This window comes from Sus scrofa, chromosome 4 (assembly GCF_054392235.1).
Source record: "Sus scrofa isolate SSC_HxYL_T2T_F1_AM1 chromosome 4, Sscrofa_HxYL_maternal_Yorkshire_Landrace_v2.0, whole genome shotgun sequence".
NCBI lineage: Eukaryota > Metazoa > Chordata > Mammalia > Artiodactyla > Suidae > Sus > Sus scrofa.
Window position 1 is genome coordinate 56,189,069 of NC_139386.1, and position 15,900 is coordinate 56,204,968.

The 15,900-nt window shown below is 35.2% G+C and overlaps 1 protein-coding gene across 33 annotated transcripts in view; it reads right to left on the reverse strand.

The window, feature by feature from the left end:
* Positions 1–15,900, reverse strand: part of RALYL (RALY RNA binding protein like) — a 765,932-nt gene that overhangs the window by 65,651 nt on the left and 684,381 nt on the right. For all 33 annotated transcript variants that reach the window (XM_085021182.1, XM_085021176.1, XM_085021187.1 and 30 more), the window contains one exon: positions 13,581–13,744. In XM_085021182.1, the coding sequence (XP_084877308.1) occupies positions 13,581–13,744 (164 nt within the window). The remainder of the gene's footprint in view (positions 1–13,580; positions 13,745–15,900) is intronic.

Below are 15,900 nucleotides of genomic sequence, written 5' to 3' on the forward strand. Positions count from 1 at the left end.
CTGAGTTGTACCCTGAAAGACAGGTAAAATTATTAATAATGCTTATTTATATATGAGATAAATAATAGGTTGATAACACATTTCTTTTTTTTTTTGTGGTCTTTTTGGGGCCACACATGCGGCATATGAAGGCTCCCTGGGTAGAGGTCCAATCGGAGCTGTAGCCGCTGGTCTACACCATAGCCACAGCCACAGCCATGTGGGATCTGAGCTGCATCTGCGACCTACACCACAGCTCATGACAATGCCGGATCCTTAACCGACTGAGCGAGGCCAGGGATTGAACCCGCATCCTCGAGGGTACTAGTCGGGTTTGTTAACCACTGAGCCACGATGGGAATTCCTGATAACACATTTCTTGAGATAAGGAAAGGGCTTTCAGATGGAGGTACACAAACAGAGTTTGGAAGCTTTTTTTTAAGGACTTTATTTTATTTTTTTTATTTATTTTTTTTAATTTTCCCACTGTACAGCAAGGGGGTCAGGTTATCCTTACATGTATACATTGCAATTACAGTTTTTTCCCCCACCGTTTCTTCTGCTGCAACATGATAAGTGGTCAATTAAGCTAGGAGAGAGTAGGGAGAAAATTAGGAATGGAAGCACCAGATCAGATGTACCTAGAGAACTACACTAAAGAGCTTGGATTCTTTCTTGTTAGATGGTAGTAATTTTGAATTTTGAATGAGGAACTGATGAGGCATTTGGTATAGAATACTCCCGCAGCTGGGCATGTAATTAATGAGACTGGGGAGAGCACAGAGTTAAGAAAGCCAGTTTTAAGAGACTAGAAGAATAGTCAGGATCTGCTTATTAGGACCAGATCTAGAAAAGAGCAGAAGCAGAAGCAGAAGTAAGAAATGTTAAAGTTTATTGATGCTTTTATTATCGGACCTAATGCTCACAAACTTTTATAATCCCAAAGTTTATAAAAGTAATGATTAGAACTCTTCTGGAACTGTTAGTGGAGCACAAAGTAAAACATGAGTTATATAGCAGAACTGAGAAAACCATCACAAATTCTCAAAAGCTATGCTGGTAGGTAAGGTTTTGTTGAAGATCTTATTTGCCTTATTTTCTGTCTATGTTTTAATATCTGGTTATATTAATAAGTGACATTAAAGCCTAGTGAAAAAGTCAAGCCCAAATGCTCACAAATGTATTTATGTATTATAAACACACAGTAATTGTTCTGGTTGGGCTGCTGTGTATCTAAATATTACGTTGTATTTTTCAGCAAGGATTTATTACTCTCTTTATACAAAGTGCTCATCAGTATCCACACAGTGAAGCCATGAGTGTCTGAGGAATTCAGTGTGTTTACCAGGATGAGATAAATGGACCTGAATTTCATCGTCCTCAATTAATTACTTAACCAAAAAATATCCAAGAAATTTGGAGGAAAAGAGCTGAAGGATATGCCGAGATCACCTCTGTGTGATGGGTTGAATTCTGTATCCTCCACAGATATTACAGATGAAAGTTATAGCCCCAGTCCCTTCCAGAATATGACTGCATTTAGATATAAGGTAGTTAAAGAGGTAATCAAATTAAAATGAAGTCACTAGACTAGTTTTCCCTAATCCAATATGACTAGCGTCCTTATACACACAGAAGGACGATGATGATGACGTGAAAACTCAGGGGGAAGATGGTCATCTACAAGCCAAGCAGAGGGAGCTGACACAGGCCCTTTCCACAAGGCCCTTGGAAGGAACCAACATAACCTACACCTTGACCTCTAACTTCTAGCTTCTATAACTGTGAGGAAATATGTTTCTGTTCTTTAAGCCATCTAGTTTGTGGTGCTTTGTTATGACAGCCCCAGCACATGAATACAACCACCATACAAATTTCTTAAACCATCACTCTAATCAGGCAGCACTTTTCTGAGAGTCTTTACCCCCAATCCTGCATGAAATTCACACCCTTCAATATTCTTCACAGTTTTTCACTGTCCTAATCTTTATCTTTTGCTTAATCCTAATATCCCCAGTTTCTTAACTTGTATCACTATTGATAAATCTTTGCTTCAGACAATAATACTGTTACCATTATTTCTATTAATATTATGGTTAATTATTACGATGTTCATAAGAGGAGATGTTGTTCTAAGAGCTTTACATGTGTTAACTCATTTACTCCTCACAAAAACTTTTCGGAGAAGGAAGTAAACTTATCATTCCAATTTTATAGATGAGGAAACTAAGGCACAGCAAACAAAGTATTCTGTCCCAACATAACAGATAATAAATGGCAGAGCCACTACTGGATTTATAGCAATTTAATATCCCATACTTTTAACTATTATTCTCTGCTGTACTATTTCTAGCACTACTAATAGTAATAGTAAACCTCACTGAACATTGACTATTTGACAAGACTTGCCTACGAATTTTTTTTTCTCTTTTTTTAGGGCTGCACCCAAGGCATATGGAGGTCCCTGGGCTAGGGGTCTAATCAGACCTGTAGCTGCAGGACTATGCCACAGCCACAGAAACATGGGATCCAAGCTGCATCTGTGACCTACACCACAGCTCATGGCAATGCTGGATCCCTAACCCACTGAGGGAGGCCAGGGATCGAACCCACATCCTCATGGTTCCTAATGGGGTTTGTTAACCACTGAGCCATGATAGGAACTCCAAGACTTGCCTAAGAATTTTATGTGCATAAGTAATTTAATTCCCATGACAAACTATTGGATATACAGTATATTATTTCCATTGAACAGATAGAAAACAGAGGCATACAGGGATTAAAGGATTTCCTCAAGGCCACAGTGTTAATATGTTGTAGAATACAAATTCCATCCCAGGCAAACTGACAGCAAAGCTGCTCTTCTCCAACCCAGGAAAGTAGCAGTCTTTCTTATTCTCTTTCCAAATCCCACTATCCTTCTAAACTCAATTCAATATCTTCCATTAAACCTTCTCTAATTCCTCTGGCCAATTGTAATTTCTTTCCTTAAAACCTAAAATCAGAATATATACTTTGGCCAAGATAATGGACTGAGTGGGGCATTTAATGATACTTTGATGGGTATTAATACTGTTTATTTTTTCTTTTTTGGCTGTCTTGTGGCATATGGAGTTCCAGGGCTAGGGATGAGATCCAAGCTGCAGTTGCGACATATGCAGCAGCCACGGTAACCCCAGATCCTTAAACCCTATGGTGGGCCAGGGAGCCAACCTGTGTCCCAGCGCTCCAGAGATGCTGCTGATCCCACTGCACCATGATGGGAACTCCTTAATATTGTTCCTTTGATTGATGCTTCATCTATATATTAAAATCACTGCAGGGGGGAGGGGACCAATACAACAGCACTTCTTTGGTGTTGAGGATAAGTTCCCAACAACCACTTCATAAATTTAACTGAACTGCTTTTAATTGCCCGTTAAGTGCTTCAGGGATTTTATATTCCTCTATCACTTACCCTGTCACTGAAAGTGCATTGACAGGGCCCCAAAAGCATTAAAACTCACTAGGATTTCTCTTATTAGAAATTTAAATTGGGATTTAAATTAATTATTTAAAGAAATTGATTTAATTTTTTTTTTCAGAAAAGCACTGATTTTTACACTGGAAACTCAGCTAAAGCTCATAGGTATTCATGTGTTCCCTTTCTGTAAAGTGTTTATTAGCAACATCACATCTTTAGCTCATATTTCCATGACATGAGACAGGGAAGTTGATTATAGTTTTAGTTGAAGTTGATTTGAAAAGGGATCGAAATACCTCGTCATAATCTCATTTTTAAAAAGAGGAATCCATTTTAAATATTTGTCAGTATTCAACTTTTGCAAATTATAGTGTTAATATATTTTTTTCTTTATATGGTTTTTCTCCTCAGTGGAATTTAGTACTATTAAAAATTCTGTAGTAAGAAATGACAAATTGTCCAAGCTATAACATTAATTTCTTCCTCTGAACTTGCCAAGTCATTACAGTAAATATTCATTTGCTTAAGCCAATATTAACACAGTATATTGCACATTTCACTCAAATTTTTCATGTGTGATTTGAATTTAAAAATTATTGTTATTCCCACAATCAGGCTAATTATAAAAGTACTATCAAATAATGAAAATTTATATATAATCATAGATATTTATATGTACATGCATGTGTATAAATGTGCATGTATATGTGATGTAATCTACTAATACGCTTTTATAGAGAACATGCATTTGTGATTCTAGTTATGCTTGCTAATGAATTATATATAAATGTTATTTAGCCTTCTATTTCACTAAAGCAACATCTATCCACAGTTAATTTTTGTGAATAAAGGCCTTTATAGAACTATATGAAACATACATATAATTGATCAGTCTATTATCTTTTGATACTAGTAGCTTAATTTAAATTAACACAATTTGAAAATTAACACATCCATAATAAATTTCAAATACTTATTTTACTAGATGGTCCCTATAAAAAGAGTAGTTTGGATTATGTTGCCAAGTAGCTGACTTTGTTGATTTGCTTTCCTGTAAACTTCAATTCATTGTTGATGTTTTTCCAATGTAAGACAAAGTCATTAGATTTTTTAGTACTTGGGGATTCCTGAGGGTTAGAAACACTATATGTTTGGCTATATTTGGGTGACTCAATCCCGAAAACATGATACTAAATTAAATTTGAAACAATGCTCAACATCACTGATTATTTATTAGAGAAATGCAAATCAAAACTACCATGAGATACCACATCACACCAGTCAGATGGCCATCATCAATAAGTCCACAAATAACAAATGCTGGGGGGTATGTGGAGAAAAGGGAACCCTTCTGCACTGGGAATTTAAGCTGGTACAACCACTATGGAGAACAGTATGGAGTACCTTAGAAAATTATACATAGAACTACCATATAATCCAGCAATCCCATTCTTGGGCATATATCTGGACGAAAAGACACATGCACCCACATGTTCACTGCAGCACTGTTCACAATAGCCAAGACATGGAATCAACACAAATGTCCACTGATAGATGGACTAGATCAGGAAGATGTGGTATATATACACAATGGAATACTACTCAGCCATAAAAAAGAACAAAATAATGCCATTTGCAGCAACATGGATGGAACTAGAGACTTTCATACTGAGTGAAGTTAAGTCAGACAGAGAAAGACAAATACCATATGATATCATTTATATCTGGAATCTAACATATGGCACAAAGGAACCCTTCCACAGAAGAGAAAATCATGGACTTGGAGAATAGACTTGTGGTTGCCAAGGGGGAAGGGGAGGGAGTGGGAGAGAGTGGGAGCTTGGGGTAAATAGATGCAGAATGTTGCCTTTGGGATGGATTAGCAATGGGATCCTGCTGTGTAGCACTGGGAACTCTGTCTAGTCACTTATGATGGAACACGTAATGTGAGAAAAAAGAATGTATACATGTATGTGTAACTGGGTCACCATGCTGACCAGTAGAAAAAAATATATATATAAAGAAATAAAAAATGATATATTTACAGAATTAAAAAAAAATAAAAAAAAGAAAATAATCCATGGCTGACATGGAAACTGAAAGAGCATCCACATATGCCTAAGACCCCATGTCCCCTGAAAGATGGTAGAGGCATGGGCTTGGAGTGTTTGTGCACAGAAGCAAGGAAGAACACTAAGTACAAGGTGTTTGGAAAATGGCTTGCTTGTCTCTACTGGAAGGCAGGAAAGAATGTTACTGTTCCCTAGTGGGTTGGAGGGAGGGGAGAGGGATCCAGTAAATTATTTTAGAGTGATGAGAGGGACCATACCTAGTACCTTAAAATATATAAAATTCTTGCAGAGTCTGAGTATTCCATGATACCAGAGGCATTCCCTGTGGGGAGAGGCACTGTTGGGCAGACATCTATCTCAGTTTATACTTGAGAACAAAGAAACCTTCTCACATGTCAAAAAAGAGGCCCAATGTAGCTACTAGTCAATTTGATGAGAAATCATATTAGCTGTTAATCCCTCACTTCCTGGGAGATAAAAATAGCTTGAGGTACACAGATGTTGAAAAGTTCTACAAGAAAGGTTTTTAGCAAAGGAGCTTTTTGTAAGAGAGAGATGAGGCAAATGACTAGAGCAGGTGGGTACTGAGAATGCAATACCAAAGACAGAAAATGTTATTAAAAATGCTATGGCTTTAACCCCTCAACAGAATAAATTTCACACAAGAATTTCTAGAACTAAAATCTTGATTTCTGAATAAAAAGGTGTTGGTTGTAAAGCTGCTAAAGTAAATTAATATTTTAGGAGAGCAAAAGTTGAAAGAAACTATCTTATAGTACAGAGCAAAAATAGAAAAAAAAGCCAATGGTAAAAGACAGAGAACAGAGGTGGAAGTCAAAATAGGTAAATATGTATCAAAAGGGAAAAAAATTGAGACATGGAGAAATCTTTCATTGGTTACATGTAAGAAGGACTAGTTTGTTTGTAGAATAATAAATAGAACAAGCAATCCTAAAGTTTATATGGAACTACAAATTGGCATTGAATAGCTAAAGCAATTTTAAGAATGAAGAACTAAGCTAAAGGTGCCATGCTCCCTAATTTCAAACTGTATTCCAAAGCTATAACAATCAAAGCAGGATAGTATTGGCATGAAAAGAGATATGTAGCTTGACAAACAGAATAGAGAGCCAAGAAATAAACCCATGCATATATGGTCAATTAATTTAAAAAAAAGCAAAGAATGTGCAATGGGTAAAGTTCAGTTCTCTAAAAAATGGTGTTGGGAAAACTGGACAGCCCCATGCAAAAGAATAAAACTGGACCATTGACTTACACCATGCAAAAATCAACTCAAAATGGGTTAAAGACTTGAATGTAAGACTTAAAACCATAAAACTCTTAGAAGAAAATGTAGGCCGTAACCTTCTTGCCATAGGTCTTGGTAACATTTTTTTTTTGACTATGATGACAAATGAAAAAACAAAAGAAAAACAAACAAATACAACTATATAAAACTTAAAAATTCTGTACAGCAAAGAAAATCATAACAGCATGAAAAGACAACCTAATAAATGGACAAAAATAATTGCAAATCATATCTGATAAGGGGCCAATATGCAAAACATTATTAAAGAGCTCATGCAAGTCAACAGCAAAAAAAAAAATATATATATATATATATGATTTAAAAGTGGGCAGAGGATCTGAATAGACATTTTTCCACAGAAGTCATACAGATGGCTGACAGGTACATGAAAAAAGATGCTCAACATCATTAATCATCAAGGAAATGCAAATCAAAGCTACAGGGAGATATCACTATATACCAGTTGGAGTGGCTATAATCAAAAGACAAGGGATAAGTATTGTGGAACATGTGGAGAAAAAGCAATCCCAGTTCACTATTAGTGGGAATTAAATTGGTGTTTTCACTATGGACATAGTATAGAGGTGCCTCAAAAAAAAAAAATGTTCAAAAACATTGTACCTTAGCCCAATGGTGCCTAATTTATAGTTGATCAATGAAGCCATAGAAGATATAGTAGTTTCCTTGTCTATGATGACTCCACCTTTCTGAGTTAGTCAGACCCACTTCATAGGTAAGAAAATGTACATCTACAGACTATAAATTCCAGCCATCATCCCACAGCACAACTTGACTCAAGTTCTAGTTTTCCAATTTCCAGATTATGTTCTTAATAGAATTAGTCTGCTTCTGGGTAATTCTGATCACACTGTTTTTAAAGCTGAAGGAATCATTTCGTTGTTTTTCATTTCATTTCATGGACTGATCTTTTTGTATTTCACCTGAGTTTCAGCCAGGCAATCACTCCCTGGGTATGTGAAGAATTTATAGCGATGTTAATCTTTTGCTTGTCTTATGATTGCCCCTCGCAACAGAGAATCTCTTTCTTATTTTATTATTTTTATTATTTTTGAGGTTTATATTTATTTATATTTTAAAATAAAAGTGTAGTTGATTTAAAATGTTATGCCAATTTCTGCTGTACAGCAAAGTGACTCAGTCATAAATATATATACATTTTAAAAAGTATTATTTCCCATCATGGTCTGTTGCAGGAGATTGCATATAGTTCCCTGTTCTATACGCCATGACTTTGTTGTTTATCCATTTTAAATGTAATAGTTTGTGAAAGACAAGAGATTTCTTTTTAACAAGACTTACTAGTTAAACTTAATATCCAACCTTTTTCTTTGTTCTCCATTTCCAAATTTCTTCATGTTTCTACTCTCTATGCAATAGATTAGGTATCATTCATCTTCATTAAATTCATACATTATATTTATGTATTTTGGTAGTTGCACTTAATGTAAGAACTACACTTATGTTTATTCCAATTTTTCTTTACATTATACTTGTGAAATATGCCATTAATAAAGAGAGAATTTTAATATATCTTTAGAATTTAACAAATATTCTTAAAAGCAATGCCTCTGAATCTGCCATTGCGGGAAATACAAAAGAATGCTGGTAGTGCCCTGCTAGTGATCCATCCCAGACACTACAGACTACACCTCCTTCAAGAAGGACCCTTCCCTCCCCCCCAAAAAAAAAACACTAGAATTTTCATTCCCAAAAGATTCACAAAGTCCAAAGGAAAATTAGTAAAATATTTGCTTCTAGATAATAGCCTGTTGAGATTTCTGAGCTCTCAAAAATAAAATAAAAATGCTATAGGTTTTCTGAGAGCAAAAAATACTAACAAAAAATAATGACATAAACATTAGTACTTCAGTGAAACACTGCAAGTGATTAGATGTTGGAATAATGTACATAAGATATTAAGGGAAAAAGAAATATAATGAAATAATTCTAGACCAAATCAAAATATGCATATGTGGGGAAACAATAAAGACTTTTTAGGCAAGCATAGGTCCAGAAATTATGTTCTCAGTTTACCCAGAGAAATTATTTTAGGGGTAATGTGAAAACTAAGAATTAAGAGAGAGATTGGATATAAATAATTAACCTTATAAAAATTTAAATTAAGTGCTAATAGATAATAAGGATAACACACACTTGGAGTAGGAAAATAAATACTAGGTGAAGAGAATTTGAAAAAGAAAAGATACACAATATATAAATATTTAACAGAAACTGGATACTAAAACTCCAATGTTTATGTATAAAATGTGAGGTTTTATGGCAAAAATGAGGGGTGGAGGAGGAGGCAAAGTGGTTTGACAGTGATGAAGTAGAAGCTTTCTACAGTTCACATCTTGGGTGCGAGTTAGAATAACTATTGTTTGATTATAAGAAGCAAATAAACAGAGTAGTTTTTATTTATAACTCTTTAATATATTATTATAGCCACTAATGAAATAGAAAAGCCAAGTGACTGAATATACAAACTAAAGCAGTTGTCATGGAAGAGATAGGAATTAAAAGAAAATTCATTAAGCAAGCATAAAGAAAGGAAGAAAAGAGGAAACAATAAGTTAAATACTTGGAATACGGAAGTAAGAAAGATTACGTAATAAATTAGTTAATAAAATAAATGTAAAAGAATTAAATTTCCCTATAAAGAAAGAATTTCACATTGCTTTCAAAAACAACCACCAGATATACGTTGTTTTTAAGAAATATGCAAAAGTAAAGTGACAGTGTTACGAGTTGAAATGTTCCCCCAATAGATATGTTGTAGTCCTAATCCCCAGCACCTGTAAATGTGACCTTATTTGGGAATACATCTTTGCAGATATAATAACAATAAGGTTATTAGGGTGAGTCCTAATCCAGTATGACCACTATTTTATAAGAAAAAGGGAAGAGACACAGACATAAAGACACAAGGGAGGAGACCATGTGATGATGGAGGCAGAGATGGGAATGAAGTGACAGTAAACCAAGGGATGCCAAGACTGCCAGCATACCAGAGCTAAGAGAAAGGCATGGACCTGATTGTCCCCTAGAGCTCACAGAGGCAGATCATCGCTCTAACACCTTGATTTCAGACATTCAGCCTCCAAATATCTCTTGTTAAACCATTTAGTTTGAGATAATTTAATACAGCTGCCTTAGGAAACTAATGACAAAAAAAGGAGGAAAACAAATGAATTTATTAGGGAAATACAGACCAAGACAAAGCCTTCCTAGTAAAGGATCAAGCAAAGTATCAAAATAAAATTCTAGGCTAAAGAGAGTAAGTGAGATATTATACAAATGTAAAAGTTAAAGTTCTCCAAGAAGTTACAGTGAGACAATATTGAAAAGGGCACAGACTCAGGAGCCTATACTCTAGAACCAGATGCTCTAGAAGCAGGCTGTAGTCTCTGGTTCTGTTTTTAAATAGTTCAATGACTTTGGGGATATTAACTTTTCTATGCCTCATTTTCTATATCTGTACAATGAGAATGATAATAATATCTCACTTATATGCCATTATAAGGAACAAATGAATTAACATAGAAAATTAATATATTTAAAATGAATTTATAAATAAATAATATATGTAATAATACATGTTTGAAATAATAACTGTCTTGGAGTAAACATCAAAAAAGTGTTAGCTATTACTTTTTCTTATTACTATTATAAAACATAATATAAAAACTAGTGTGGGAAATAAAACAAACCCTCAAGAAAAGAAAAACCTTATAAAGTTACTATCATGGTAAAGGATTTTAAATAATCACTTCCAGAATTTGACATATTAACTTGCCACAAAAGAACAAAATCTATATAGGATTGGGTCATATAACCAACAAGATAAAACACACACATAGCATTATATGCTAAAAGCAGAAAAATATATCCTATTTTCTATTTAGAAAATCTTATTATGGAACCAAGAGAAATTCTTAATAAGATCCTCAAAAAAGATTTTATTTTCTTTTATATATATGTATAAAAATATGTATACTTTTTTCCTACTGTACAGCATGGTGCTCCAGTTACACATACATGTATACATTCTTTTTTCTCACGTTACGTGTTCCATCATAAGTGGCTAGAGAGAGTTCCCAGTGCTACACAGCAGAATCCCTTCCCATTATCTCTCATGAACCAAGAAAACTAGAAACCAAAAAAAAAAAGGGCCAAAACCAACTTAATCACTTGAATATTAAAATATTTACATCAAAATAACCCCTTGAGGGAGTTCCCATTGTGGCTCAGCTGAAATAAACCAGACTAATATCCATGAGGATGCAGGTTTGGCCCCTGGCTTTGCTCAGTGGGCTAAAGGATTCTAAGGATCCGGCATTGCTGTGAACTGTGGTGTAGGTGGCAGATGCGGCTCAGATCCCGCATTGCTATTGCTGTGGTGTAGGCTGGCAGCTGTAGCTCTGATTCTACCCCTAGCTTGGGAACTTCCATATGCAGCAGGTATGGCACTAAAAAATGAAAAATAAAAAAGTAACCCCTGGAAATGACCACTTGTCTCTGTATCACTAGGGTCCATGAGAATTAAGTGGCTGAGTTGTATAAAGTTGCACTTGCCCAAGATGATCAGCAACCATTAGTACCATCTCCTTAAGGAAGACTTAAAAAATGTATAAAGGCATGTATGATTGTTACAGACTGGGGAGTGTTGCTGGCATTTAGGGTTTGGGGATCAGAAATGCTAAATGTTCTGCATAGATTGGAATACTCTTAAACAATGTAGAACTGCCATGGCCAAAATATCAATAATGCTCCCATTAGTAAATATTGTTTTAAAAGAGGCTGCAGGGCAAAGAATCCATAGATGCTCAAGACATTCCTATTTGGAATAAATTCGTACTACTATGATAAAAAAAAAAAGTCTTCTATAAACCTAGCAGGCAATTCAGTGTTAAGTTTTCTATAGCAAGAACCAAATTCAAGAAACTTCCTTGCTTTTGAAACAGTCTGAGAGCACATAAAAGACTTTGTTTAGAGATTGTTGCATAAACTCATTTTCTTTTATTACTAAGACTCAAAAAATGAAATTCATATTTTCTGTCCACAGAATAATTAGATAAATGGATAAGTACACAGGGAACTGTAAATCTGTATAATTTTCTATTTAGGTTATATTAGTCAACTTCTGAGTGCAACAAACTTAGTTACTGGAAAGATCAGGGCTTTGGGTAACTACTTTTTGCACATTCAAAAACAAAGTATTATATTTTATATAGTGTTCTTAGTATTTCTAATGATACTAAAGTAAAAAGCAATGTTCTAATAGTAGATAGCATACAGGAATGAGAATAAACACAGATTCTAGCGTTGGCTCTACCATTTATTATGGGAACTTTTCTGTGCTTACTTGTCAATAAAATTGGGGTAACAGTATTTGCCTTACGTTTCTACAATGGCCCAACAAGCTGCCCTGGAATTCAACTTCCATCTACCCTCTGACCTTACTGCTCACCCTCCTTCATTCTGCTGTAGCCACACTGATTTGTTTCTTGACTGTTTACAATGTAAGAGCTCTGCATTGATCATTTCCTCTGCCCAGAAAGCTCTGTCTCTCATAGCTTCAAACTCATTCTCACTCCCTTCCCTCCATGAAGTCTCTGCTCAAAAGCCGCCTAGTCAGAGAAGCAATCAAATACCATCCCATGAAGCACAGTGCTCCCAACTTTATTGCTTTATGCTGCATTATGCTTCTTTGACACAGTGAGGATCTGCTGTGGGACATCACAGATTTTACTTTGTTTGCTATGTCTGTCTCTGCTAGAATATCATCTCAAGAAACGCAAGAAATTTTGCTATTCTTTCCTTAGGAGTACTATTCTAATAACAAATTAGGGTTTTTCTGAATCATTCCATAAAAATTTAGCAATGTTTGGAGTTCCCATTGTGGCTCAGGGTTAACGAACCCGACTAGTATCCATGAGGACGTGAGTTCCATCTCTGGCCTTGCTCACTGGGTTAGGGATCTGGCATTGCCGTGAGCTGTTGTGTAGGTTGCAGATTCAGCTTGCATCCCGCGTTGCTGTGACTCTGGCATAGGCCGTCAGCTACAGCTCTGATTCTACCCCTAGTCTGGGAACCTCCATATGCTTTAGGTGCAGCCCTAAAAAGGCAAAAAGACCAAAAACAAGCATTGTGTTTAATTAACAAATTTGTATATCTACTTTTTACTAATTAATGTGAAATTAAGTAAATTTTAAAATTTTTATGACATTACATATGTTTTAACGTACATAATTCTCATGATTTTCGAATAGTTTGGAAAGTTACCGATCTAACATCTCTACTATGTACTTTGCCTATTTTAATTATCAAAATGCTCAGGTGTTCAAAAGACGCACTGATTTTGCATAGTCTCCCTGAAAATACAGAATATGCACTCGTTTTTGAAGTGAAATTTTTTCTTCACTAAAAGCAGTGTTATATTTCAAGACATTTAATAAGTCACAAGCTAAGTGGACCAAGAGAATGCCCGCTATTCACTCTGATAAAATAGTTTTCAAATCCATCCCGAGTTTTTTTTTAGTAATGTTTGTGTCTGTTTTCCCTACTGCAATGTGGTGCAGTGAAAAGCAGAGACCATTTCTTACCCATTAAAAATTTCTCTAATACCTTGTACATAGTAAACATTCCACAGTTACTGATTAACTTATTGAATACAAATATTCATGCAATAAGTATCCCCACCCTTCTTTAAAGGAAATTAAAGAAGACCACTTACATTTCGAGCCGGATGAAGAAGATCCACTGACAGTAGATCTCGATCCTCCTTTCATGGAAAAGACTCCTTTTCCCCTGCGAGTAGTTGTTCCAGCCACTCTGGGACGTTTCAGTGGAATTACAGCGCGGGGAGGTGGAGGCACACGGCCGTGGTAATCAAATAACCTTCATAAAAGACAAATGTGGCTGAGAGTTGGTTTATATCAAAGTGTTCTAGCAAATATGTGAGATGGTTAAGAGGATGGCTTTGTTAAAAAAATGTCAGTAAATGTTTTTGTACAGCAAAGTGACCCAGTGACACATACACACGCACACACACACACGTTCTTTTTCTCACATTATCCTCCATCATGTTCCATCAAAAATGACTAATTATAGTTCCCTGTGCTACAGAACATTGTAAATCAACTATAATAGAAAAAATAAAAATCTCAAAAATAAATAAAAAAGCAAAAAAAAGGGTTTTGTTATCATTGTTCTCAGGAAGATTCATTTTCACTAAAGAAAGAGGATGCTAACTCTAATCTATCTTTCTGGACTTAGAATCTGACCCTCCAAGAGGAATTCATTTTTAAGATATGGAAGGACAAGGAGCTTTGCAATTTGTTGAAATTATGCCGACCTTCATTTCCAAGTACACTTCTTTGCTTGATTTAACAGATTTACTCTTCTTAGGAACAGAGATCTTCTTTTTACACATCAGACATTTATTAACACATTAGTTTGAAAAGGGGAAACAGTCATGCAGAATCACGGACAAAGCAAAGAAAATTACCGAATGATCAAAAACAGCTCAGAAGAAAAACCATTAGAAGTGTGGTCAGCTTAAAGAAAACAGCTATGAGAAACACATCAATATGGTGACATATCTCTATAGAGACTTTCTTAAGTAAGGAAAGACTTTCCTAACTACAGAAAAAAGGAGACTGAGTTTGAATGAAACTGGTGCTAGCTCAAGGACAAAACTTTGTTGACTAAAGTACTGGTGGGAAATGTTTATCAGGATAATTTTAATTATTCTGACCATTTGATTGATGTGCAAATGGAGACTATTTGGAGTTAGCTATTAACAACTTCTCTAACAAAAAAGAATACCGGCATTCCCGTAGTGGCTCAGTGGTTGACGGATCCAACTAGGAACCATGAGGTTGCGGGTTTGATCCCTGCCCTTGCTCAGTGGGTTAACGATCTGGCGTTGCTGTGAGCTGTGGTGTAGGTTGCAGACGCGGCTCGGATCCTGCGTTGCAGTGGCTCTGGCATAGGCTGGCAGCTACAGCTCCAATTCGACCCCTAGCCTGGGAACCTCCATATGCCAAGGGAGCGGCCCAAGAAATGGCAAAAAAGACAAAAAAAAAAAAAAATATCAATGAGACTCTTTGAAGCTTCTGTTAAAAAGTGAAAAATGATATTCACCATAATCAATGCATTTCCATCAAACAATGAAAGGAATAAAAGTGTAAGAGTATTTACTCATTTATATAAATGCATAATTAATAGATTCAAAATTTCATATTATTTCTACTGCATACACACAGCACATTTTTGTGTGACTTAGATCATTTGAATAGCATAAAGAGTCAGAGAAAAAATATGGAGCTCCCATGTGTCTCAGTAGGTTACAAAACCAATTAGTATCCATAAGGATATGGGTTTGATACCTGGCTTCGCTCAGTGGATTAAGGATCCAATGTTGCCATGAGTTGTGGTATAGGTTGCAGACTCAGCTTGGATTCTGAATTGCTATGGCTATGGTGTAGGCTGGCAGCTGTAGCTCAGTATCAGCCCCTAGCCTGGGAACTTCCATAGGCTACAAATGTGGCTCTAAAAAAGACTTTATGTATAAATATATATATATGTACTCATTTATTTTTAAAACTATTTGCCAGTGAACAGGAGGTATCATTACATTGTCTACTATTAAGAAGATAGCATTATTGACTTAGACTGATGATTGATAAACATTTTACTAAGATATCATTATATGGATTACATTCTCATAATTGCTTTAAAACAGTCAATAAAAATAATCTAATATGAGAGACATAAAAGTGAAAACTTGAACAGTTTTAAACTAAAATATTGAATACCTCTACCAGATTACTTTATAAGATTGCATCTCATTTATACATACAGATGAAAATGTGATAATCTCTCTTTGGAAAATAATATATGAAGTATAATAACAGTTACTATAAGCAGTTTTCCAAATATTCACTCATAAACATTGAAAACTGACACTGTGGGTGAAAAAAAGTTATATATAAACCACATTTAAAGCAGAACTTAGTCCTAAGAATGTCTCTTACATTAGAGAGCTAAAG